Source organism: Oncorhynchus tshawytscha, linkage group LG12, assembly GCF_018296145.1.
Source record: "Oncorhynchus tshawytscha isolate Ot180627B linkage group LG12, Otsh_v2.0, whole genome shotgun sequence".
Classification (NCBI taxonomy): domain Eukaryota; kingdom Metazoa; phylum Chordata; class Actinopteri; order Salmoniformes; family Salmonidae; genus Oncorhynchus; species Oncorhynchus tshawytscha.
This window is the reverse complement of record NC_056440.1, coordinates 47578419-47604572: the sequence shown is the minus strand read 5'-3', so window position 1 is coordinate 47604572 and position 26154 is coordinate 47578419. Positions and strand designations below refer to the sequence as shown.

General features: G+C 42.2%; 1 protein-coding gene across 1 annotated transcript in view; it reads right to left on the bottom strand.

Moving 5' to 3' along the window:
- Positions 1-1462: 1462 nt before the first annotated feature.
- The window catches only part of LOC112264156 (ras and EF-hand domain-containing protein homolog), a 30402-nt gene continuing 5710 nt past the window's right edge, over positions 1463-26154 (bottom strand). The window contains exons 2-17 of the mRNA XM_042330722.1: positions 25742-25888; positions 25063-25153; positions 22779-22874; positions 22311-22388; positions 21591-21706; positions 19155-19223; positions 18751-18829; positions 18136-18215; positions 8510-8831; positions 8061-8195; positions 7142-7292; positions 5590-5671; positions 5205-5319; positions 3767-3886; positions 3499-3575; positions 1463-2801 (exon numbers count right to left, since the gene is read on the bottom strand). Coding sequence (XP_042186656.1) covers positions 2696-2801; positions 3499-3575; positions 3767-3886; positions 5205-5319; positions 5590-5671; positions 7142-7292; positions 8061-8195; positions 8510-8831; positions 18136-18215; positions 18751-18829; positions 19155-19223; positions 21591-21706; positions 22311-22388; positions 22779-22874; positions 25063-25153; positions 25742-25888 — 1864 coding nt within the window. The 3' untranslated portion in view covers positions 1463-2695. The remainder of the gene's footprint in view (positions 2802-3498; positions 3576-3766; positions 3887-5204; positions 5320-5589; positions 5672-7141; positions 7293-8060; positions 8196-8509; positions 8832-18135; positions 18216-18750; positions 18830-19154; positions 19224-21590; positions 21707-22310; positions 22389-22778; positions 22875-25062; positions 25154-25741; positions 25889-26154) is intronic.

Sequence of the window (26154 nt, the reverse complement as noted above, 5' to 3'; positions counted from 1 at the left end):
TGAGTCACATATAGTATTATTAAACATAATTTGTACCAGTACAGAGCCTTCCCCTGGGTTATTACTCATATGAATCCCGTGACCTGTACAGCTGGGCATTCTTACCCCTCCAGACATGACATGAAATATAATATAATGTGACATTTGACATCAAAGAGTTATGTCAGATGGACAAAGAGTTTTCACTATTATTCACCTAGGTCATAATGTGAGATAAATGAACTCAAACCAGGCCTAGGTTTACGTTTGCGTATCTCCAGTTAATCATAGATTTTAAAAAACGTCTAAAAACAGTATGCCCCACAGATTGTGACATGGTTAAATAATCTATGACGATGATATTGTCATAATGTGATTGATACCCCAGGCAGGACAGCCTTGGGGGAGAATAGTTGGAGGTGTGGAGTTCCACACAGTCTGCTGCCCCAGAGTTCCACACAGTCCGATGGCCTCTCCAACGACCTCTGACCTCTCCAGATGGCAGGATGTTCTGATTTAGTTGGACTGCTGATGTGTTTATGGTAATAGTATAGGTTTAAGGGGTTTTGATCCTATGTTGATGTAGTAGTGCTAGACAATGTTCATTAAAGACGTGTGATTAGCCTAAATACTACCTGTCAGACTGTGAATGGTGTATGTACGTGCACATGTGAGTTTGTAATTTGTGTGTGCTTGTTCTATAAGGTATGGCTGAGTGTTATGTGTATTAGAGATTCATACAAGGACAATCTTTTCAGAAGCCCTGCTGATAGCTGAAGGGGGGTTGATAATAACAGCTCTTCAGTGTGAGAGATCCAGAATTGTGAAGGCCATCATCACCCTCCTTCAACCCACTCTAAGCACTCCGTCACAGGGAGAACAACACCATCCAAGACAGAGGTTGTTATAAAGTTATTACCAGTGTCTTGTAAATCATTGGACATGTAAACAAGTGCCAGGGGTCAAACCCAGGGCTGAAACCCATCCAGCGGTGACATCGTGGGACTCAGCTCTGTGAATATAAAAAATACCCTGTTGATTTCTACTTAGGACACGCTTCTGTTCCGCCCACATCAAATTAATGAATCCATTCCAAACAATAACCTTGCCTGCTACACATTTGTGATTATTTAATTATCCCATGCCTGCCTGCCTGCCTGCCTGCCCCACCCCACATTTTGTTTGACAAATGACTAGGGTCGCCTCATCAAGCTCATGAAAATGTAAACTAATGGGAGGTGGGGCTGGGCTCTGTGCCAGACCTCCAGACACAAATGGCCTGAATAAATGCTGGCACATGCTGCAGCTCCTCGTAAAAATGCTCAGGGAATATGGGTGACACGGTTGTCCTAACAAATAAAATTTAAGAAGTTATCTGATTGTTTAATTTATTTTCCCCAGTCAGTGGACTCTGTGGACATTTGGGGTGTGTGTTTGTGTATGCGTGTGTGTGACTGAGCAAGAGAGTAGATAACACTCCAGATAAATTATAACTTATTTTATATTCCATGCCCTCAACATGAAATATACTGTATATATATTCAGCATGAAATATTATGTTCAGACTCTGCCTGGATAAGGGAAGTCATATCACATTGTGTTTTGTTCATGCTACATTTTAATAGTAAAGCGCTTTGAGTATGACCACACAGTGGGCTCAGACAGACAGGTGTGGGTTCACAGTGACATCATTAGTGACCCAGGAGAGGTCCAAATGGCAAGTCTAACATTACATAATATATTAATGATAACAATATTTTACAATATACACACAGAAATAAAATGTGCCCCATTCATTCACACCACATTCATACATTTGACATTTTGCTCCTCCCACGGTCATCCAATCACATCATTCTCTCCAGATGTTGCTCTTGGCTCCTACAATCAGAATTCAACTGACAATCATGACACTCCTTCCTTGACATGCAGTTGTTACTCTTTATCACAAATGTTGTACATGGAGGATGTTTCTGACACTACTGTGTCTACTATCACAGAACTAGAATGAAATTCTATATTTATATCTACTAAACTGTAGGTCCTCCCTCCGCCTTATCCCTTAGCAATAAACAGCTTACTAATAAGATCATTATTCCATTGTAAAAATAACATTTCCCCACCCTCCTGTTCACCACCTATCACGTGCATTTGTCTCTCCTCATCATATCTGTCAATATCAAATTGCTGCTATCCCAAGCTTTCTAGTGACTTGTTGAGAATATAATTTGCCAGTACATGGTACTTTTCAGACACTACCTGTACATTGATATATACAATAGCTATCTGCAATACAAATGACCATGGCTTCAACACAGAGGCTTCATAAGAAGACAATCAACAGCATAAGAGATTAGACTTCACTACTAACCATGATGTGAATGATGTCAAAGGACTCTATACGAAAGCCAAATACATATGCATAACACAAGCACACATGTACTCATGCAAACATATAATTGCATAATCGTGCACGCATGCACACACAGTTTAAAACAAGCACAGTTGATCTCATACGAGAAAATCAGCTGTTTGATATTCTAGTGCTATGATACTCAAGTGTTCTGACTGGATTCTCCTGTGTTCTGTTCTTCTGAAGTCTCATTTTTCTCTTGTTCTGTCTTTGCTGACAGTATTCTTGTATTGTGGTGTTCTGTTGCTGTGGTTGCTCTGGTGCTGAGTTTTGGTTACTCTAGTAGTGTTCCTGTGTGGTTTCTTATCCTGTGCAGCAGGTGACAGTGGGCATCTTCTTGTTGGGACTTCTGTAGAGGTTAGTCACAGACTCCTGGTTCTCATCCCCATGAACCTGCTTGGTCATCTCTCTGATAGGGGGGGGGCGAGGAGGATGAGGAGAACGAGAATGAGAATGAGATCAAAAGAGAAGAATAAAATAGAAAGAGTTAAAGGCATACCTCCACTGTATTGGCATTAGTATAATTAAGCAATAAGGCCCGAGAGGCCAATATACCACAGCTAAGGGCTGTTGTTAGGCACGACGCAACTCAGAACTTACAAACCCCCGAGGTGCTTATTGCTTATGGGCATAATAAACTGGGTGGTTCGAGCCCTGAATGCTGATTGGCTGACAGCTGTGGTATATCAGAACGTATACCATGGGTATGACAGAACATACATTTTACTGCTCTAATTACGTTGGTAACCAGTTTATAATATCAATAAGGCACCTTGGGGGTTTGTGGTATATGGCCAATATACCATGGCTAAGGGCTGTGTCCAGGCACTCCATTGCGTCATACGTAAGAACAGCCCTTAGCCGTGGTATACTGGACATATACCACACCCCCTCGTGCCTTATTGCTTAATTAGAGTACAGAACACTCTTGCACACTAGAGGCCAGCAAAACTTTACATGTTGTTCTACATTTTGGTCCAGGAAAAAAATATTTAAAAGTATCCAACTCAGTCAGATCAGAGAGTACTCTAAGGAGCAACACATTTACATGTAAATCACTTAGCAGAGAGAGAAAACAGAGATGTCTAGGATCCGGTATTTCTTACCTGGCCAGATGCAGCACGGCCTCTATGACATTAGATCCGTCTTTAGCACTGGTCTCACAGAAGAGGGCGTTATATGTCTGAAAGGAAACAAACAACGCAACTCTCAAATCAGGCCGAAGTTCCATACATTGACCTGACCAGGCTATATTCTAGGGTACAACTAGACGTGACTGTAAATCCCTCTGGATAAAATAATCTGCTAAATGACAAATGTAAACGTAACTAATGTAAAGGTTTAAGTAAGACAATTGGGGTTGAGTGGTCTCACCATGGCCAGCTTCTCTCCGAAGCTGGTGGGGACACAGATGACACTGTCCTGTAGCGCTTGCTCCCTCAGGTCACACTTATTTCCAACTAGCATGATGGGAATGTCATCCTGGGACACGTCCTGGACACAGATGGACAGCAGGTTAAAACACAGGCCAACAACACCGACAACAAACACAACAACACTGCTATCCAAAACTCAAAACTATTCCCATTATTGTGCACTACTTTTGACCAGGGCCCATATGGCTCTGGTCAAAAGTAGTGCACTACAGGGTGCCATTTGGGATGCACACACTTATCACACAACTCAACACTGCAATGAAATGGACACAGCGTTGCTTCAACAAGTTTTTGCCCAGTGGGATGTTGCTATAACTAGCAACATGATAGCCTAATGTTTAGACTTTAGAGTTTGTGATCTGGTTAATGATTTGCCCAATAAATCGGGTAAATCGGGTAGCCCGGGTAAATCGGCAATCCTCAGCCTAATTATTTATAGCCACTATGCTGCATCAGGTGGGCTACACCAGGTGATAATAATGATAATATGGACTATTGTTATATTGGGTTAATTTCTGTAGGGGGAAATTACATTTTAAATGTTTCTTTTTAATTTTTAGGGTGAATCAGCTTTAATATTGCGGATAGATTGTTGCTTCCTTCGGTGTAATTTTCTGCATCGTTTCCAATCCCCCATTTATTTTCGGGGTAAATATATATATATATACACATACACATACCCACACATGTACATATATATAAAAATACATACATATACATACACACTTAAAAAATGTTTTTACCTTCCTTTATTATTCCCCGCAAACCCTATCACCCCCCTTAATTGGAGTAAACTATTAAACAATAACACTTAGGCTTCTACTTCCAGCTTATACATACTATACACATTTTACAGACACAATCTATTTTACAATAGTTATATTTGGTTTGTTTTTAACCCTGGCCTTCCTCTACTTCTGATGTCCATCCAATTTGATTTCTATTTGCCATATCTTGTAAATGTTTATATTCATTCATTTTGGAGTAGGATGTCATTTTAAAAGTCACCCGAACCGACTTTCTCACAGTCATTCTCCTCCCAAAATGTTTACATCCCGTGGCATCACCCAGATGTGTGCTACACATTGGTGGCGGATAGGGTGAATTTGAACCTTAATATGTGGTTAGAACATTGGCCCAATAACCGAAAGGTTGCTGGATCGAATCCACGAGCTGACGAGGTAAAAATCTGTCGTTCTGCCCCTGACCAAGGCAGTTAACCCCTGTTCCCCGGTAGGCTGTCATTGTAAATAAGAATTTGTTTTTAACTGACTTGCCTAGTTAAATAAAAAAATAAAAATGTGAAGTGCTTTGAGCATCTTGGAAAAGTATCATATCAATTGTTTGCAAAAATGTATTATATAAATTATTACTACCTCAATCATGTCCACCCATTCTCTCACGTTGAGAAAGCTCTTTTCACAGGTGACATCATACAGCAGGAGGACCCCGTCGGCTCGTCTGAAGTACGACTTCGCAATGCTGCGGAACCTAGGACACACACACACAGGGATAGAGGTTAACAGAGCACCACTACATAGATTGGCTGAAATAGACATGTTCACTAACACACACACGCATGCATGCAAACACACACACACAGCTCTCACTAACCCCTGACCCTGACTCTAACCCTAAATCTACCCTAACACTAAACCTAACCCCTAAACTAGCTATTTGTTGGTTTACTATTCTTGTGAGGACTTTTGGTTCTCACAAATATAGTAAAACGTGCCCCCCCCCACACACACACACACACACCTCTCCTGGCCTGCTGTGTCCCACAACTGTAGTAGGGTGGGCTCTCCATCCACTACTAGAGTCTTCATCTGAAAGTCCACCCCTGAGGATCAACACAAGAGGATGTTCAAACACACTACTCCAAAAGACAATCACATTACCATCTAAATATACATTCTATATCTGTCCCAGGCAACTAGGCATGCATACTTGACTAGCACCATGGGATAGAGTATGCAGTTGCATGGTTTGCTAACTATCTGTCTGATAGAACTCAGTGCACTCAATTTGATGGGCTTATGTCTGTTAAATTGTCTGTCTTTAATGGTGTGCTCCAAGGCTCTGTACTTGGTCCTCTCTTATTCACTATTTATATAAATGATTTAGACAAAAATGTCCAAAATGCACAACTTCATTTTTATGCTGATGATACTGTTATTTACTGTTGTGCCTTGTCTCTTACAAAAGCTTTCCAGAACTTGCAAACTGCTTTTTATACTGATCAACATGCCTTGTGTAGATTGAAGCTTATCCTCAATACTGACAAAACTAAACTAATGGTGTTTTCTAAAGCAAGAAATAGACCTCTGAACCTTTCACCTATTACTACCTGTCAAGGCAAGGAGATTGAGGTTGTAACCTCATATAAATATCTTGGAATTTTAATTGATGACGGTCTCTCTTTTAAATTGCATATTCAACCACTTTGTTTTTCTTTTGAAGCCAGAAGGAGGCTAGTATCAGCTACATTTATGCCTTTACTAGACTATGGGGATATTCTATATATGAATGCTTCTGCTCAGTGTTTGAGATCAATTGACACCCTTTACCATGGCGCTTTGAGATTTCTTTTAAACTGCAAAAACTCTACGCACCACTGCACTTTGTATACCAGGGTTATCACTCGTAGGCTCAGTCACTGGTATACTTTTATTTACAAAGCCATTTTGGGTTTACAACCTTTTTATTTCGGCATTTTTATTGTTCAGAAATGTGGTGAGTATTCTCTTCGTTCGCTGGACTTTATCCTGCTAACTGTTCCAAATGTCCGAACTGAATTTGGTAAAAGGGATTTTATGTACTCTGCGCCATCGTCTTGGAACACCTTACAAAATACTTTTAAACTGGAAGAACTTGTCCCGATTGGTATTTTTAAATCACTGATGAATGATCTTGAGACCCTGACCTGTCAATGTTTTTAATTAGCTGTTTTTGATTTTGTTATACTCTTGTGAATTCTATGGTTTTTACTAGATTACTTGTAGTTTTTCATGTTGTTTGTCTGTCATTTTTGTAATGACTTGGTGCTGCCTATCATGGCCAGGACGCTCTAGAAAAATACATTTTAAATCTCAATGGTTAAATTAAAGGTTAAATAAAAAAATTCAAATAAAAAAATAGAACCTTTGGAGACTTCACAAGCCAAGCTGTGTTGGGGGAAGTAGTGTGAAACCGAGCCCGAGCGGTCCAGCTAGACAAACTCCTTGTTCACCATTTACAGTCAAAAGTAATGTGTGGATAGAATGATACTGTAAGCAGGTGAGAGCTAACACAGGTACGCTGACACACCCACCCAGGGTGGCGCTGGTGTTTCCTCGGAACTCGTTCTTGCAGAGGCGGAGCAGGAAGCTGGACTTGCCCACCGCTGCATCGCCAGCCAACACCACCCTGTAGGCCTTCTCTGATGTCATATAGCCCAGGTCAGCTGACTCCTTCTCTTTACCCTATATAGAGAGAGAGAGAGAGAGAGAGAGAGAGAGAGAGAGAGAGAGAGAGAGAGAGAGCACGAGAGGGAGAGAGAAAGCACGAGAGGGAGGAGAGAGAGAGAGAGAGAGAGAGAGAGAGAGAGAGAGAGAGAGAGAGAGAGAGAGAGAGAGAGAGAGAGAGAGAGAGAGAGAGAGAGAGAGAGAGAGAGAGAGAGAGAGAGAGAGAGAGAGCGACAGGGAGTGAGAGAAAGCACGAGAGGGAGCGAGAGAAAGCACGAGAGGGAGAGAGAGAGAGAGAGAGAGAGAGAGAGAGAGAGAGAGAGAGAGAGAGAGAGAGAGAGAGAGAGAGAGAGAGAGAGAGAGAGAGAGAGAGAGAGAGAGAGAGAGAGAGCACGACAGGGAGTGAGAGAAAGCACGAGAGGGAGCGAGAGAAAGCACGAGAGGGAGAGAGAGAGAAAGCACGAGAGGGAGCGAGAGAGAAAGAAAGAAAGTGAAAGAGGTTAAAGGCACACCTTGACTGTATTGTACCGGACCATGTCATAATACTAGAATGATGTTAACTCACTTGTCATGCACAGTCAACAATCAACAGTTTCTCCTGAACTAAGTCAACCATTTACGCTCAAGTGTTTTCTACTAACGTCTGCCTGCTAACCAAGTAATTCCGCCAAGTGTCTGTTTCTTTTTAAAATGGTTTTAAAGCTCCAAAATGAGCTTTTATTTTAGTTCAACAATCCAGGATTTACACTCTCCTCTCTTCTCACACCACTGCCCTCTGTCCTGTACCTCATTGGTGATGGCAGAGAGGGCTTTGCGTGTGGACGCTCCAGAGCTGGTCCGGCTGACTGACTCCAAAGGTTTCCAGTCCAGGACAGAATCACTGTCTGATCCAAACACCATCTCATCCCGCATCTCTGCAACCTGACACATTAACACTATCGTATTAACATCAATACATAATGAGCGTTATCAGTAACAATAAGTGTATGTAGTACAAGTGGATGACGATGAGTGTATAATGTCTTTTTGTGTGCGTGTGTTGTGCATTACTGTAAAGTGTGTGTGTGTTTGAGTGTCTGTGTGTGTAATAAGCATGTGTCTGTGTGTGTGCGTATAGTGCGTACATGTATGTGTGTACTACGGCATAGTCTATGTGTGTGTTTGTATGTAGTGCTTGTGTGTGTGTATGGTGTAGTGTGTGTGTATGTGTATTACTGTATGTTTATGTGTCTTACGTCATTGTCAGAGTGGCCCCCCGCCAGGCTGTCTGTGTTCCCTGCCACCCTCTGTTCCTCCTCGTGCCCTTTCACCTCCTGCTCAGAGTCATATTCGTTGTTGGAGCCACGCAGGGTGGACATGCCGCTGTCTAGGGAGCTCTCGGGCAGGCTGTCTACCTCGCTGCTGCGTTTTACCTGCATGGCCGGGTCACACAGAGCCAGGGCTAGGGTGTCCAGACTGGGCCGCCGACACCCCAGAGAACTCCTACCACCTTCACCTCCACAAAGGCCCAGCAGGTCTCCGTCTGCATCCACACCATCCACACCCGCCTGGTAGAACCTGGGACAGTATAGACAGACAGAGGCATTCCTGTCAGTCTCAACATCCACACAGACTACTCGAAACAGAAACCTTTCATCACTACAGTGGTTCATCGACTTAAGAGGTTCCCCAGAATCACAGCTTCATTGCTCCAGACCACTGCAGGGGGGAGTTAGAGCACTCATTATGCATCTGGGTCACAAGGTTTTTATATGACCAATCATTTAGAGTGGTTCCAATGACAAATTTGACATTATGCCACCCGTCGCTGGTATGTGTATGTAAACTTTCTACATAAACTGTACCTACACACGTATCTACAGTTGAAGTCGGAAGTTTAAATACACTAAGGTTGGAGTCATTAAAACTCATTTTTCAACCACTCCACAAATTTCTTGTTAACAAACTAGTTTTGGCAAGTCGGTTAGGACATCTACTTTGTGCATGACACAAGTCAGTTTTCCAACAAATGATTACAGACAGATTAATTCACTGTATCACTATTCTAGTGGGTCAGAAGATTACATACACTAAATTGACTGTGCCTTTAAACAGCTTGGAAAATTACAGAAAAGGATGTCATAGCTTTAGAGGCTTCAAATAATTGACATAATTTGAGTCAACTGCAGGTGTACTTGTGGATGTATTTCAAGGCCTACCTTCAAACACAGTGCCTCTGCTTGACATCATGGGAAAATCAAAAGAAATCAGCCAAAAATTGTAGACCCCCACAAGTCTGGTTCATCCTTGGGAGCAATTTCCAAAAGCCTGAATGTACCACGTTCATCTGTACAAAAAATAGTACGCAAGTATAAACACCATGGGACCACGCAGCCGTCATACCGCACAGGAAGGAGACGCGTTCTGTCACCTAGAGATGAACGTACTTTGGTGCGAAAAGTGCAAATCAATCCCAGAAAAAAAGCAAAGGACCTTGTGAAGATGCTGGAGGAAACCGGTACAAAAGTATCTATATCCACAGTAAAACGAGTCCTATATAGACATAACCTGAAAGGCCGCTCAGCAAGGAAGAAGCCACTTCTCCAAAACCGCCATAAAAAAGACAGACAATGGTTTGCAACTGCACATGGGGACAAAGATAGTACTTTTTGGAGAAATGTCCTCTCATCTGATGAAACAAAAAATAGAACTGCTTGGCCATAATGACCATCGTTAAGTTTTGAAGGAAAAGGGGGAGGCTTGCAAGGAAGAAAAATTACGTGGATATATTGAAGCAACATCTCAAGACATCAGTCAGGAAGTTAAAGCTTGCTTGCAAATGGGTCTTCCAAATGGACAATGACCCCAAGCATACTTCCAAAGTTGTGGCAAAATGGCTTAAGGACAACAAAGTCAAGGTATTGGAGTGGCCATCACAAAGCCCTGACCTCAATCCTATAGAACATTTGTGGACACAACTGAAAAAGCGTGTGCGAGCAAGGAGGTCCACAAACCTGACTCAGTTACACCAGCTCTGTCAGGCGGAATGGGCCAAAATTCACCCAACTTATTGTGGGAAGCTTATGGAAGGCTTCCCGAAATGTTTGACCCAAGTTAAACAATTTAAAGGCAATGCTATCAAATACTAATTGAGTGTATGTAAACTTCTGACCCACTGGGAATGTGATGAAAGAAACTAAAGATAAAATAAATATTTGTCTCTACTATTAATCTGACATTTCACATTCTTAAAATAAAGTGGTGATCCTAACTGACCTAAGACAGGGAATTTTTACTAGGATTAAATGTCAGGAATTGTGAAAAACTGAGTTTAAATGTATTTAGCTAAGGTGAATGTAAACTTTCGACTTCAACTGTACAGCGGTCTAAGGCACGGCATCGCAGTGCAAGAGGCATTACTACAGTCCCTGGTTTTAATACAGGCTGTATCACAGGCGACCGTGATTGGGAGTGCCATAGGGTGGCACACAATTGGCCCAGCATCATCCGGGTTTGGCCGGTGTTGGCCGTGATTGTAAATAAGAATTTGTTTTACCTGACTTGCCTAGTTAAATAAAGGTTCAATTTAAAAAACTACTGGCGTTAACTGCAGCGCAATCAATAGGATGTGACCAGTGGCTGGTGCTGACAATATAGCTAGCTTGTTATGCAAGTGTTGCACACCAACAGATGGAGAAAACCTACACCAGTCAATCAATTCATTTCAACAATAATCTTCATTTTAATTTGACTTTACAAACTACATTAATTAATTGGAGTCTATTTCTTCGGAGCCTAGACCAATATAAAATAACTTAACTCGCTGAGGTAGGCTATGAGGCTTAACAGACAATTTTTTTATTAGGCCTACTTACAATTTTTGACCAGTGGCAACTGGGAACAGCAAGGGAAGGCCGGACCGTTATGCTGTTCTGCTATTCCAAGGATGTGTAACCGAAGTGAGATACCACAAGTGGGCACAGAATACCAACTAGGATGGATCCCGAGGCAAATGTGGCTTACCAGTGAACCTCCGGGTGTTCATCATTAATACTGTGTCTCAGAAGTTTCTATCCATGACTGATGCAACCCGAAAAAGCATTAAAGACAGAGTCATTGAGCACTTGAGGTCTCTAAGAAAGTCTGGACATGGCCTGTTCTCCCTTATGTAAGGAATTAGGCACTTTCCCATGTTTACTACAGTATGTATTGTAGGCTATGTTTACTTGTCAGACTGCACAGTAGCCTAATAAACAAATGCAGGTGGCTTATATCTTCAAAATGCTTAAATGCTTTATTATCCAAATGTAAAAGCATATACTGTACAGTACTGTATTTCTTCATCAGCATCTTTATGCTTTCGTTAATAAAATAATGATTAAAATACTCTTTCAAAATGCTGATGTTTATTTAGTTATGGATCCATAACGAATTACTATCGAAATAAATATAACTGATTTACAACAAAGTTGTCTAATGAAGGCAAAGAATTTAGAATACTCCAATCCTCTTATGCTGAACACCTAACCCGAATGTCACATTGTACAGCACCATATTTTTCATTCCATACTAACGGAAACCCGGGGGTTTCGTTTTTAATTTTTCTCGGAATAGAAACACCATAATATTAATCAAATTAATTAAGCCAAATTTCTTAAAATCAAAAAAAGGTTTTAACCTCTCTAGGGTATGTGGGAAGCTAGCGTCCCATCTGGCCAACATCCAGTGAGATTGCAGAGCGCCAAATTCAAATACAGAAATACTCATTATAAAAATTCAGAAAACAAAACATATTTTACATAGGTTTAAAGATTAACTTCTTGTGAATCCAACCACGGTGTCAGATTTAAAAAATGCTTTACAGCGAAAGCATACCTTATGATTATTTGAGAACATAGCCCAGTTGACAAATTATTACAAACAGTAACCAGTCAAGCAGAAGCATTACATAACTCAGAAATAGAGATAAAATTAATCCCTTACCTTTGATGATCTTCATATGGTTGCACTCAGAAGACATTAATTTACTCAATAAATGTTCCTTTTGTTCGATAAAGTCTCTTTATATCCAAAAACCTCTGTTTTGTTTGCGTGTTTTCTTCAGTAATCCACAGGCACAAACGCAGTCAAAACAGGCAGACAAAAAAATCCAAATTGTATCCGTAAAGTTCATAGAAACATGTCAAACGATGTTTATATTCAATCCTCATTGAGGATTTTTAGCCTAAATGATCTTTAAATATTTAAACCGGACAATAACGTTGTCAATATAAAAGGTAAACAAGAAATGAACTCTCTCGGGATTGCGCATGAAAAAGCTCTGTGACACATCAGGGTCCACTCATTCAGACTGGTCTTACTCCCTCATTTATAAGAATACAAGCATGAAACAATTTATAAAGACTGTTGACATCTAGTGGAAGGCATAGGAACTGCAAATTGAGTCCTAAGTCAATGGATACTGTAATGGCATTGAATAGAAAACTACAAAACCCCCCCCAAAAAACCTCCTGAATGGATTTTTCTCAGGTTTTCGCCTGCCAAATCAGTTATGTTATACCCACAGACACTATTTTAACAGTTTTGGAAACTAGAGTGTTTTTTATTCAAATCTACCAGTTATATGCATATCATATCTTCTGGACCCGAGTAGCGGGCTGTTTAATTTGGGCATGCTTTTCATCCAAAATTCCGAATGCTGCCCCCTACCCTAGAGAAGTTAAATTCTCTTGTGTAGAGAGTATAGAGATATTGTTATCCACGTCGGCACCAACGATGTTAGGATGAAACAGTCAGAGATCACCAAGCGCAACATAGCTTCTGCGTGTAAATCAGCTAGAAAGATGTGTCGGCATCGAGTAATTGTCTCTGGCCCCCTCCCAGTTAGGGGGAGTGATGAGCTCTATAGCAGTCTCACAACTCAATCGCTGGTTGAAAACTGTTTTCTGCCCCTCCCAAAAGTTAGAATTTGTAGATAATTGGCCCTCTTTCTGGGACTCACCCACAAACAGGACCAAGCCTGACCTGCTGAGGAGTGACGGACTCCATCCTAGCTGGAGGGGTGCTCTCATCTTATCCACCAACATAGACAGGGCTCTAACTCCTCTAGCTCCACAATGAAATAGGGTGCAGGCCAGGCAGCAGGCTGTTAGCCAGCCTGCCAGCATAGTGAAGTCTGCCACTAGCACAGTCAGTGTAGTCAGCTCAGCTATCACCATTGAGACCGTGTCTGTGCCTCGACCTAGGTTGGGCAAAACTAAACATGGCGGTGTTCGCCTTAGCAATCTCACTAGGATAAAGACCACCTCCATTCCTGTCATTATTGAAAAAGATCATGATACCTCACATCTCAAAATAGGGCTGTTAGATCCCTTACTTCAAAGGCAATTATAGTCAATGAACTAATCACTGACCATAATCTTGATGTGATTGGCCTGACTGAAACATGGCTTAAGCCTGATGAATTTACTGTGTTAAATGAGGCCTCACCTCCTGGCTACACTAGTGACCATATCCCCCGTGCATCCCGCAAAGGCGGAGGTGTTGCAAACATTTACGATAGCAAATTTCATTTACAAAAAAAAAAAGACGTTTTCGTCTTTTGAGCTTCTAGTCATGAAATCTATGCAGCCTACTCAATCACTTTTTATAGCTACTGTTTACAGGCCTCCTGGGCCATATACAGCGTTCCTCACTGAGTTCCCTGAATTCCTATCGGACCTTGTAGTCATAGCAGATAATATTCTAATCTTTGGTGACTTTAATATTCACATGGAAAAGTCCACAGACCCACTCCAAAGGGCTTTCGGAGCCATCATCGACTCAGTGGGTTTTGTCCAACATGTCTCTGGACCCACTCACTGTCACAGTCATACGCTGGACCTAGTTTTGTCCCATGGAATAAATGTTGTGGATCTTAATGTTTTTCCTCATAATCCTGGACTATCGGACCACTATTTTATTACGTTTGCAATTGCAACAAATAATCTGCTCAGACCCCATCCAAGGAACATCAAAAGTCGTGCTATAAATTCACAGACAACACAAAGATTCCTTGATGTCCTTCCAGATTCCCTCTGTCTACCCAAGGACGCCAGAGAACAAAAATCAGTTAACCACCTAACTGAGGAACTCAATTTAACCTTGCGCAATACCCTAGATGCAGTTGCACCCCTAAAAACTAAAAACATTTCTCATAAGAAACTAGCTCCCTGGTACACAGAAAATACCCGAGCTCTGAAGCAAGCTTCCAGAAAATTGGAACGGAAATGGCGCCACACCAAACTGGAAGTCTTCCGACTAGCTTGGAAAGACAGTACCGTGCAGTACCGTAGAGCCCTTACTGCTGCTCGATCATCCTATTTTTCTAACTTAATTGAGGAAAATAAGAACAATCCGAAATTCCTTTTTGATACTGTCGCAAAGCTAACTAAAAAGCAGCATTCCCCAAGAGAGGATGCCTTTCCCTTTAGCAGTGATAAATTCATGAACTTCTTTGAGGAAAAGATTATGATTATTAGAAAGCAAATTACGGAATCCTCTTTAAATCTGCGTATTCCTTCAAAGCTCAGTTGTCCTGAGTCTGCACAACTCTCCCAGGACCTAGGATCAAGAGAGACGCTCAAGTGTTTTAGTACTATATCTCTTGACACAATGATGAAAATAATCATGGCCTCTAAACCTTCAAGCTGCATACTGGACCCTATTCCAACTAAACTACTGAAAGAGCTGCTTCCTGTGCTTGGCCCTCCTATGTTGAACATAATAAACGGCTCTCTATCCACCGGATGTGTACCAAACTCACTAAAAGTGGCAGTAATAAAGCCTCTCTTGAAAAAGCCAAACCTTGACCCAGAAAATATAAAAAACTATAGGCCTATATCGAATCTTCCATTCCTCTCAAAAATGTTAGAAAAGGCTGTTGCGCAGCAACTTACTGCCTTCCTGAAGACAAACAATGTATACGAAATGCTTCAGTCTGGTTTTAGACCCCATCATAGCACTGAGACGGCACTTGTGAAGGTGGTAAATGACATTTTAATGGCATCGGACCGAGGCTCTGCATCTGCTCCTAGACCTTAGTGCTGCTTTTGATACCATCGATCACCACATTCTTTTGGAGAGATTGGAAACCCAAATTGGTCTACACGGACAAGTTCTGGCCTGGTTTAGATCTTATCTGTCGGAAAGATATCAGTTTGTCTCTGTGAATGGTTTGTCCTCTGACAAATCAACTGTAAATTTCGGTGTTCCTCAAGGTTCTGTTTTGGGACCACTATTGTTTTCACTATATATTTTACCTCTTGGGGATGTTATTCGAAAACATAATGTTAACTTTCACTGCTATGCGGATGACACACAGCTGTACATTTCAATGAAACATGGTGAAGCCCCAAAATTGCCCTTGCTAGAAGCATGTGTTTCAGACACAAGGAAGTGGATGGCTGCAAACTTTCTAGTTTTAAACTCGGACAAAACAGAGATGCTTGTTCTAGGTCCCAAGAAACAAAGAGATCTTCTGTTGAATCTGACAATTAATCTTAATGGTTGTACAGTCGTCTCAAATAAAACTGTGAAGGACCTCGGTGTTACTCTGGACCCTGATCTCTCTTTTGAAGAACATATCAAGACCATTTCAAGGACAGCTTTTTTCCATCTACGTAACATTGCAAAAATCAGAAACTTTCTGTCCAAAAATGATGCAGAAAAATTAATCCATGCTTTTGTCACTTCTAGGTTAGACTACTGCAATGCTCTACTTTCCGGCTACCCGGATAAAGCACTAAATAAACTTCAGTTGGTGCTAAATACGGCTGCTAGAATCCTGACTAGAACCAAAAAATTTGATCATATTACTCCAGTGCTAGCCTCTCTACACTGGCTTCCTGTCAAAGCAAGGGCTGATTTCAAGGTTTTACTGCTAACCTACAAAGCATTACATGGGCTTGCTCCTACCTATCTCTCTGATTTGGTCCTGCCGTACATACCTACACGTACGCTACGGTCACAAGACGCAGGCCTCCTAATTGTCCTAATTGAATTTCTAAGCAAACAGCTGGAGGCAGGGCTTTCTCCTATAGAGCTCCATTTTTATGGAATGGTCTGCCTACCCATGTCAGAGACGCAAACTCGGTCTCAACCTTTAAGTCCTTACTGAAGACTTATCTCTTCAGTGGGTCATATGATTGAGTGTAGTCTGGCCCAGGAGTGGGAAGGTGAACGGAAAGGCTCTAGAGCAACAAACCGCCCTTGCTGTCTCTGCCTGGCCGGTTCCCCTCTTCCCACTGGGATTCTCTGCCTCTAACCCTATTACAGGGGCTGAGTCACTGGCTTACTGGGGCTCTCTCATGCCGTCCCTGGTAGGGGTGCGTCACCTGAGTGGGTTGATTCACTGATGTGGTCATCCTGTCTGGGTTGGCGCCCCCCCTTGGGTTGTGCCATGGCGGAGATCTTTGTGAGCTATACTCAGCCTTGTCTCAGGATGGTAAGTTGGTGGTTGAAGATATCCCTCTAGTGGTGTGGGGCCTGTGCTTTGGCAAAGTGGGTGGGGTTATATCCTTCCTGTTTGGCCCTGTCTGGGGTGTCCTCGGATGGGGCCACAGTGTCTCCTGACCCCTCCTGTCTCAGCCTCCAGTATTTATGCTGCAGTAGTTAATGTGTCGGGGGCTAGGGTCAGTTTGTTATATCTGGAGTACCTCTCCTGTCCTATTCGGTGTCCTGTGTGAATCTAAGTATGCGTTCTCTAATTCTCTCTTTCTCTCTCTCTCTCTCTCTCTCGGAGGACCTGAGCCCTAGGACCATGCCCCAGGACTACCTGACATGATGACTCCTTGCTGTCCCCAGTCCACCTGGCCGTGCTGCTGCTCCAGTTTCAACTGTTCTGCCTTATTATTATTGGACCATGCTGGTCATTTATGAACATTTGAACATCTTGGCCATGTTCTGTTATAATCTCCACCCGGCACAGCCAGAAGAGGACTAGCCACCCCACATATGCTCTCTCTAATTCTCTCTTTCTTTCTCTCTCTCGGAGGACCTGAGCCCTAGGACAATGCCCCAGGACTACCTGACATGATGACTCCTTGCTGTCCCCAGTCCACCTGACCGTGCTGCTGCTCCAGTTTCAACTGTTCTGCCTTATTATTATTATACGACCATGCTGGTCATTTATGAACATTTGAACATCTTGGCCATGTTCTGTTATAATCTCCACCCGGCACAGCCAGAAGAGGACTGGCCACCCCACATAGCCTGGTTCCTCTCTAGGTTTCTTCCTAGGTTTTGGCCTTTCTCGGGAGTTTTTCCTAGCCACCGTGCTTCTACACCTGCATTGCTTGCTGTTTGGGGTTTTTGGCTGGATTTCTGTAACAGCACTTTGAGATATCAGCTGATGTACAAAGGGCTATATAAATCAATTTGATTTGATTTGATTTGTAATGCCAATATGGAAGACTATCAAACGCTTCTCAAAGATGCCCTCTGGTGTCAAACTAGCACTGACTTGCATTAACAGAAAAAATGGCTGACAATTAAATAACGTGCCAGAGAATTCTGCAGCAGCCCACAAGGTGTGCTGCAGTAAGACACAACTTTTAAAGGAGGAACCACCGTACAACTAAGCTAGCTCCAACAACCAAGCTAGAACATAGACTGTGCTGTTTTGTGTATGGATGGCTATGAGTCCTGTATGGATGGCTATGAGTATACAATGCAAACATGCATATGTCAAGTGCTAATCTTCCACCTGATAATAATTGTACATAAACTTGAGTTTGAACATACACATGTACGTGTGCAGTGTGTACCTGTATTAGAGTATATTATCTGGACTCTGTCTGCACAAACACACCAGCAGGCTGTTGCTAGTCCAGTTCTGTCTTACCTGTCGCGGTATGGAGATGAGTAACAGATACTCTTGCTCCTCCTGCTAATGGTGTTGGCTGGGGAAGCACTGCTACCACGCTGAAACACAACCACAACATCACTGTCACAACTGTCTGGGTCACTGTGTGTGTGTGTGGGTGTGTTTTTGTTAATGTTTGGGTGTGTGTCCATACACTTATGTGTGCGCACGTGTGTGTGCACTGACCTGTATGTACTGAACCCTATGTGTGAGTATAGGAATTATCGTTAGATGAGAGTGTGTGAGACAGAGTGGAAGTTATGAGGTTATGAGGAGAGTGAGTTAGGGGTCAAGACTGAAATATGTTGTTGTTGCCGTTGTTTTTGTTGTTGTCTGTCATTGCCTCAAACATGGCTCAGTTGATTCCTCCAACAGACAAGCCCTTAGGACTGGCATTAGAGATTCAACCCTGACGTTAAAAGCAGAGAGATCAGAGAGAAAGAGAGAGGGAGTGATGGGAAGAGGAGGATAAAAGGGGTGTGGGATAGGGAGATGATTGAAAGAGGGACGGAAGAACAAAGATAAGAGGCAGGGAGAGAGCAAGAGAGAGAGAGCATGCTGGTGTTACCATGGCTATGTGGTTGTCTACCTCACCTTATTGCTCTTGCTGAGGGTGTTCTCCAGGGAACTGCGCAGCCCGTCGTTACTGTCATGGAGCTTCCTGTTGGCTGTTCTATAGAGGGGAACAGAGGAGGGAGAGAAGCAAAGGAGAGAGAAGAGGGAGAGAAACAGAGGAGGAGAGAAGAGGATAAGAACGGGAAGAGGTGATCAAAAGAGGTCTTGACTTTTGGAAAATGACTTTTGAGGTTTTCAAAAACAGGAACTCTTTAAGACTCACAAAACTCCCAAGGCTTACAACTTCATGTTCCTCAGTTTACAGGCAACTCGATTTAACATCAAGTTGTGAGTTTTGAAGTATTCCTGTTTGTGGGTTAGGTGAGCATTTGTCAGCGTTCCTGTTTATGTGTCAGACAAGCACTATGATTGGCCAGACTTACTGTAGGATCTCTATCTGTCGCTCCAGGTTCTCCCTCTCATCAGAGAAGTCTCTCATCATCGCCTCATCCCTGCACATACAAACACAGTCATTCACAACTAATACATACACTTTCATAAACACTCATAATACATAAACTATAGTAACACATACTACAAATTCCCCTTTAAAAACACATACTACATAATCTACAATAACACATACTACATAAACTACAATAACACATACTACACACACTCTCAAAACACATACATTAATTCTCCAAAAACAGGAGAATGTACATTCTAATAATGCAGACAAAAGCAGACACTTCAACAGTCTCAAAGAAGTGGCACATTCACAACACAAACTTAGTTTGACTGGAACAAGTTCAAAGGCGAAGTGTGAGACTGGTTGCCAGGTAACCAGGTTGTGAGACTGAGTGTGAGGTCACACTAGGATATCCTGTTCCAAGCCTGGAAACATGTTACCACCCCAGGGAGGGGAGGGAGCAGCCAAGCACACAGGCAGGGAGGCAGTCACACAGTCACACTGGCCTGGGGCTGTGGCTGTGGCCTCTACTGCATGACTGATTGAGTCACTGGATGGCTCAAGGCGAACTTACAGCTCAGGCTGGGATGAGGTGTCACAGGCTCTGTGTGCGTGTGTGTGCTCACATGTGTGTTTTGGCTTTGTGTCTGTGTGTTGTGTGTCTCAGTGTACATTGGGATTCTCAATGTGCCACTGTAGAAAAATCAGATTGATCATTTCACAAATAGTAATACATCTAGGAGATATTAGATTATTACTTTTATTTTATTTTACCTTTATTTAACTAGGCAAGTCAGTTAAGAACAAATTCTTATTTACAATAATGGCCTACCCAGACCAAAGCCTAACCAGGACGACGCTGGGCCAATTGTGCACCGCCCTATGGGACTCCCAATCACGTCCGGTTGTGACACAGCCTGGAATCAAACCAGAGTCTGTAGTGACGCATCCAGCACTGAGATGCAGTGCCTTAGACCTTTGCGCCACTCGGGAGCCCTAATGACATCACTAGATTACGTTACAGCATGACATACACTACCGTTCAAAAGTTTGGGGTCACTTAGAAATGTCCTTGTCTTTGAAAGAAAAGCACATTTTTTTGCCCATTAATAAAATAACATCGAATTGATCAGAAACACAGTGTAGACATTGTTAATGTTCTAAATTACTATTGTAGCTGGAAACAGCAGATTTTTTATGGAATATGTACATAGGCGTACAGAGGCCCATTATCAGCATCAGTCTCAATGTCAACAGTGAAGAGGCGACACCGGGATGCTGTCCTTCTAGACAGTGTTGCAAAGAAAAAGACATATCTCAGACTGGCCAATAAAAATAAGAGATTAAGATGGCCAAAAGAACACAGACACTGGACAGATGAACTCTGCCTAGAAGGCCAGCATCCTGGAGTCACTCAGTGCATGCACTGTTATCAAACCCACAAATGCTGATGCTCCAGATACTCAACGAGTCTAAAGAAGGCCAGTTTTATTGCTGCTTTAATGGGCGCAACAGTTTTCAGCTGTGCAAACATAATTGCAAAAGGGTTTTCTAATGATCAATTAACCTTTTAAAATGATAAACTTGGATTAGCTAACACAACATGCCATTGGAACACAAGAGTGATGGTTGCTGATAATGGGCCTCTGGCTATGTAGATATTCCATTAAAAATCAGCCGTTTCCCAGCTCCAATAGTTATTTACAACATTAACAATGTCTACACTGCATTTCTGATCAATTTGATGTCATTTTAATGGACAAAAAATGTGCTTTTCTTTCAAAAACAAGACATTTCTAAGTGACCCCAAACTTTTGAACAGTAGTGTATGTGTATGATTTACTAACAGTTTAACACTGATTATGTAATACATGATGACATTTGAAAGGCATTTTACAAGAGATGTCCAACACCCATGATTACAGATACTGTCTGTCTGTCTGTCTGTCTGTCTGTCTGTCTGTCTGTCTGTCTGTCTGTCTGTCTGTCTGTCTGTCTGTCTGTCTGTCTGTCTGTCTGTCTGTCTGTCTGTCTGTCTGTCTGTCTGTCTGTCTGTCTGTCTGTCTGTCTGTCTGTCTGTCTGTCTGTCTGTCTGTCTGTCTGTCTGTCTGTCTGTCTGTCTGTCTGTCTGTCTGTCTGTCTGTCTGTCTGTCTGTCTGTCTGTCTGTCTGTCTGTCTGTCTGTCTGTCTGTCTGTCTGTCTGTCTGTCTGTCTGTCTGTCTGTCTGTCTGTCTGTCTGTCTGTCTGTCTGTCTGTCTGTCTGTCTGTCTGTCTGTCTGTCTGTCTGTCTGTCTGTCTGTCTGTCTGTCTGTCTGTCTGTCTGTCTGTCTGTCTGTCTGTCTGTCTGTGTGTGTGTGTGTGTGTGTGTGTGTGTGTGTGTGTGTGTGTGCATGCATGTGTTTCTCACCGCTCAGAGTTGATGCTGTGGTCTGTCAGATCACTCTTCAGAGAGGCCAGTTCACTCTGAAGGAAGGCTATGTTAGTTTGAGACTGCATCAACTCCTGCTTCAACCGCTGGTTTTCCTGGGGAGAGAGGGAGAGAGAGAGAGAGAGAGAGAGAGAGAGAGAGAGAGAGGGGTAAAGGGAGAGAGAGGTAGAGAGAGAGAGGTAAAGGGAGAGAGAGGTAGAGAGAAAGAGTGAGGTAAAGAGAGAGAGGTAAAGGTAAAGAGAGAGGTAAAGGTAAAGAAAGAGAGAGGAAAAGAAGTGAGAGAGGTAAAGTAAAGTAAGAGAGAGAGAGGTAAAGAAAGAGAAAGAGAGAGAGAGAGAGAGAGAGAGGAGGTAAAGGTAAAGAAAGAGAGAGGTAAAGAGAGAGAGAGATAGGTAAAGAGAGAGAGAGGTAAAGAAAGAGAGAGGGAGGGAGGGAGGTAAAGAAAGAGAGAGAGAGGGAGGTAAAGGTAAAGTGAGAGAGAGGGAGGGAGGTAAAGGTAAAGAAAGAGAGCGAGCGAGAGAGGGAGGTAAAGTTAAAGAAAGAGAGAGAGGTAAAGGTAAAGAAAGAGAGAGAGAGAGAGAGGTAAAGAGAGAGAGAGAGAGGTAAAGGCAGAGAGAGAGAAGAGTGAGATCAGGAAATGGAAGAGAGTTAAAGTATGTGTACAGAGTGATATAGGCCTAGCAGGAAGACCCATCTCACCAGAGTCAGTTCGTTGATCTTTCTCTTCAGGGTTGAAGACTCATCTTTCATGTTGATGTTCTTGTACTGGTCTTCAATCTGAGGAGGGAGTAGACACCTTTAACACACATCACTGCCTGCTGTCAGTGAATCACAATATTCAATGGCACAGATAGCAGCATAGATGGATTTCATTCAATTGTGATTGAGTTAATCTGATTGGATGTCTCACATGTTCATGAACCAATGCTGAGTGGGTGAACAGGAGTGATTGGCTAGACTAGTCGTCCAGGCAATAGATGCCACATTATTGGTTAATTGTTCACTTTTTCATTAACAGCATGAAACTTGGCCCCAAACTGTGTATCAAGTTTCAGACTTTATTGGAAAAGTTCATATTTATTTCACACCACCTACAATATAAAGGATATCTTTAGCGTGTACTAGGTGGAACAGTATAAGTGATGAATAGTCGAATGGTAAACTCACCAGCTGCATCTTCTGGAGCTTGTGCTGCAGTTCGCACACCTCAGACTCATAGTGTCTCTTCAGCTCACTCAGAGCTGTCTCAGTCCTCTTGGCCTCCTACAGATAACAGAATAGAACACGGTGTAGCAGCATCCCATCTATTATGGCCTCCACAAGGACACAAGACACAATTCTAAAGTCTTACATCATCATCAAATGTTCACACACTGTCAACATACAGATACAGCTACTGTCAAAACACCCAACTACTGTCCAAATCAAATGGCACAGTGTATGTGCATGCATGTGTGTTTCTGTGTGTGTGTGAATGCGGTAGTGTGTTCTTCTGTGTGTGTGCATGTGTATGCTTGTGTTTGTTTGTACTTCTTTTGTATCACTCCTCTATGTTCCACTGATAAGAGTTTGAGCTGTGCTATTTTAGGGCAGTTTGGGTGACAGGTGGAGGGGGCTCGGGTGTATCAAGGAACATGAGCAGACCTGCCAACCCTGTCCAACTTTGTAGAGTATCAGACTCGCGCAGAACACCCAATTGGGGTTTTCTTTTCTCCGCATGCTCGTGCCACAAGCTGTTTGTGAATCTGATCGCAATTGTAGCACTTGAACCAAATCAAGCCTATAAAAGGTTGGTATACTTTCTTTCTTGACAGCGTTCCATCTACACATATGGTACAAAATCACACAAAGGGCCTTTAATCTTTGAGTAAAAAAAAATTGTATTAAACAAATAATAACAAGTTATTTGTTTAGGTAAAGAACGTACAAACGTCTTATCCACGATAAAACATGTTTTTTTTATTACTCTGATATGATAAGAAGAACAAATGTTTGAATCAGAGCATCAGTATCAAATGAACATGTTATCCATAATAACATAAAAAGAAAAGGGAATCTGTACCTGTTCGCTAGAAGAGTCCGGTGTTTCAGCCTATGTAAAGGTGCCAATTGGATTGCTTTGCAGCGCATACATCAGACTTTCGAAATTGATAAAATCTCAAATCTAGTGCAAAGGCATTTTAGAAGCATGGCCTCTATAGCTAATACCGGACACTCATTCATTCTTCTAAACTCCCGATTCCATTTAATGCCAATATGTTTATATTTCTTTTTTATTATACTTTTGTAATGCTTTTTGTGATGTGGGTCATAATTATAGTTATCAGGTTGCATGATCCCTGTAATGTTACATGGAAAATACAACTAATGAGACGCATAATTAAATGTATATCCCACTCACACAAATGCGACCAGTTACTTTTCGTATTTGCATTTAATTTCTTTCACTAGCAAATGTGAGTGAACTGCTGGCACTTTAGAGCCCACTGAATGTCCATATTATGTTCGCTAACGTTAGCTTGAAACAATTAAACAACAACCTTTCCACAACACACAACACAGGGATTTGTCCATGTGTTTACGTACATCTGACAGTCGGCAAACTCAGCATCACAACAAACAGGAGGAGGGGCACACACAGGGTAGCTACGTCGAATAATGATGTATTTACCTCCAACTCTGTACATGTCTGTGTGTTTCAGCTCGAAAATTGAGGCGTTAGATTTACTCAGTGGATTCATTTTTTATTCAAATGTAAAAAATAAATAAATAAATAAAATCAGGCCCTATAAATTTCTGCGTACTTTTTAACTCGGATTCCGTACCTGCATACATGGCCAACATTTTGGTACGCAAAATGCGTGCATGTTGGCAGGTCTGCATGAGTGCTGAAGTAGTAGATTGCTTTCTGATTGGATACACCTTAACTGTTACACTGGATGATGACAGACTTTCATGGGGGGGGCAGGTGAGTCTAGGTGTGGGTGCTTTTCTTAGTCTAAGCATACAGCAGCTGCACAACAAACAGAGCTGATGTAGCACACTTACATAATGTACATAACTACACACACACGGGGAGATAAGACTGTTCACAGAGTAGAGGAATGAGAGATTCCAGGAATAGGAGTGTTCCATGGAAGTATGGAAACCGGACATTTTCCGTCACATCCCAGTTACTTTTAACAAATGATTATAAATAAACTCAGTATATAGAATCTAGGTATGATAACAGCTTGACATATCAGACGTCAACACAGCCAAGGATTGTTTGAGGTTTAATGAGTAATCTGATCACAAGTCCTCTCTATTTAGCATGAGTGAAGAGATGAGCTCCACCCTTCTTATCAGTGGCTAAACCCTGTAGGAACACAACCTGTCCAGATCGCATTACAACATGGACATCATTTCTATAGTTAGAATTGACAATCATGCAAGTGTGTGTGTGTGTCACCTGTTGCTGTGTGTTGTTCTCAGCTGCATGGATGCGTTGATCCATCTCCTCCTCCATCTCGCTGAGCTGCATGGCGGCTTGGTCATGGGCTCTGAGCAGAAATAAAACATAATACTGTAACTGAATTTATTATATCTGTGTTGGCCTTTGGAGAAGTGTAACTTGGTCAAATAAACGTTGGCTTTCACCTAACAACCAAAGTTTTCCCACTGAAAAAGGTTCAATAAATAAAAATACTATAATAAATGCCAAATAAAGTAACAGGATTGATTGTGACTGAGTTGATTATTTCTTCTTAAATCAGTCATAAATCCCCTTGTGAGAGGGGGAATGGAAGCTTGTTGTGTGCACCAGGAAGTGGCAATTAAATGCATTATTATATCATTATTTTTTATACATGTATTTCTAGCCTGTCTATCTATGGGTAACAGGGTTGACGTGTTATGCTTGACCTGCTCAGTTAACTAATAATCTTCAGAAATTACTTTGTCAAAGCAACAAATTCAATATTGGTGCACAATTTCTACTTAAAATATCAAACTTCCCATTTGTATTTGAGGACGTGTACGGTATGATAGAATGTCTGCATGTGTACAGTGTATGTACAGTATGTGGGTTTTAAGTAAACTGCGGTTGTCGGTGAGTGTGTGTGTGTGAGCGTGTGTGTGTGTGTTAGTACCGTTTCACAGCCAGGGCCAGGTTCTCCATCTCAGCATTGTGCTGCTTGATCTCTCTTGTGAAGCTCATAATGACTCTCTCATACTGAGGCACCATCCTGGGCTCTGTCATACTGATGTTCTGGTACAGCGTGGCTGCCTGCTCATTCCTACAGACACAACAGACAGGCATTCAGGCAGGCAGGCAGACAGATAGATGGACGGACTGACAGACAGACAAACGAACAGGCAGGCAGGCAGGCAGGCAGGCAGGCAGGCAGGCAGGCAGGCAGGCAGGCAGGCAGGCAGGCAGGCAGGCAGGACAGACAGACAGACAGACAGACAGACAGACAGACAGACAGACAGACAGACAGACAGACAGACAGACAGACAGACAGACAGACAGACAGACAGACAGACAGACAGACAGTAACTG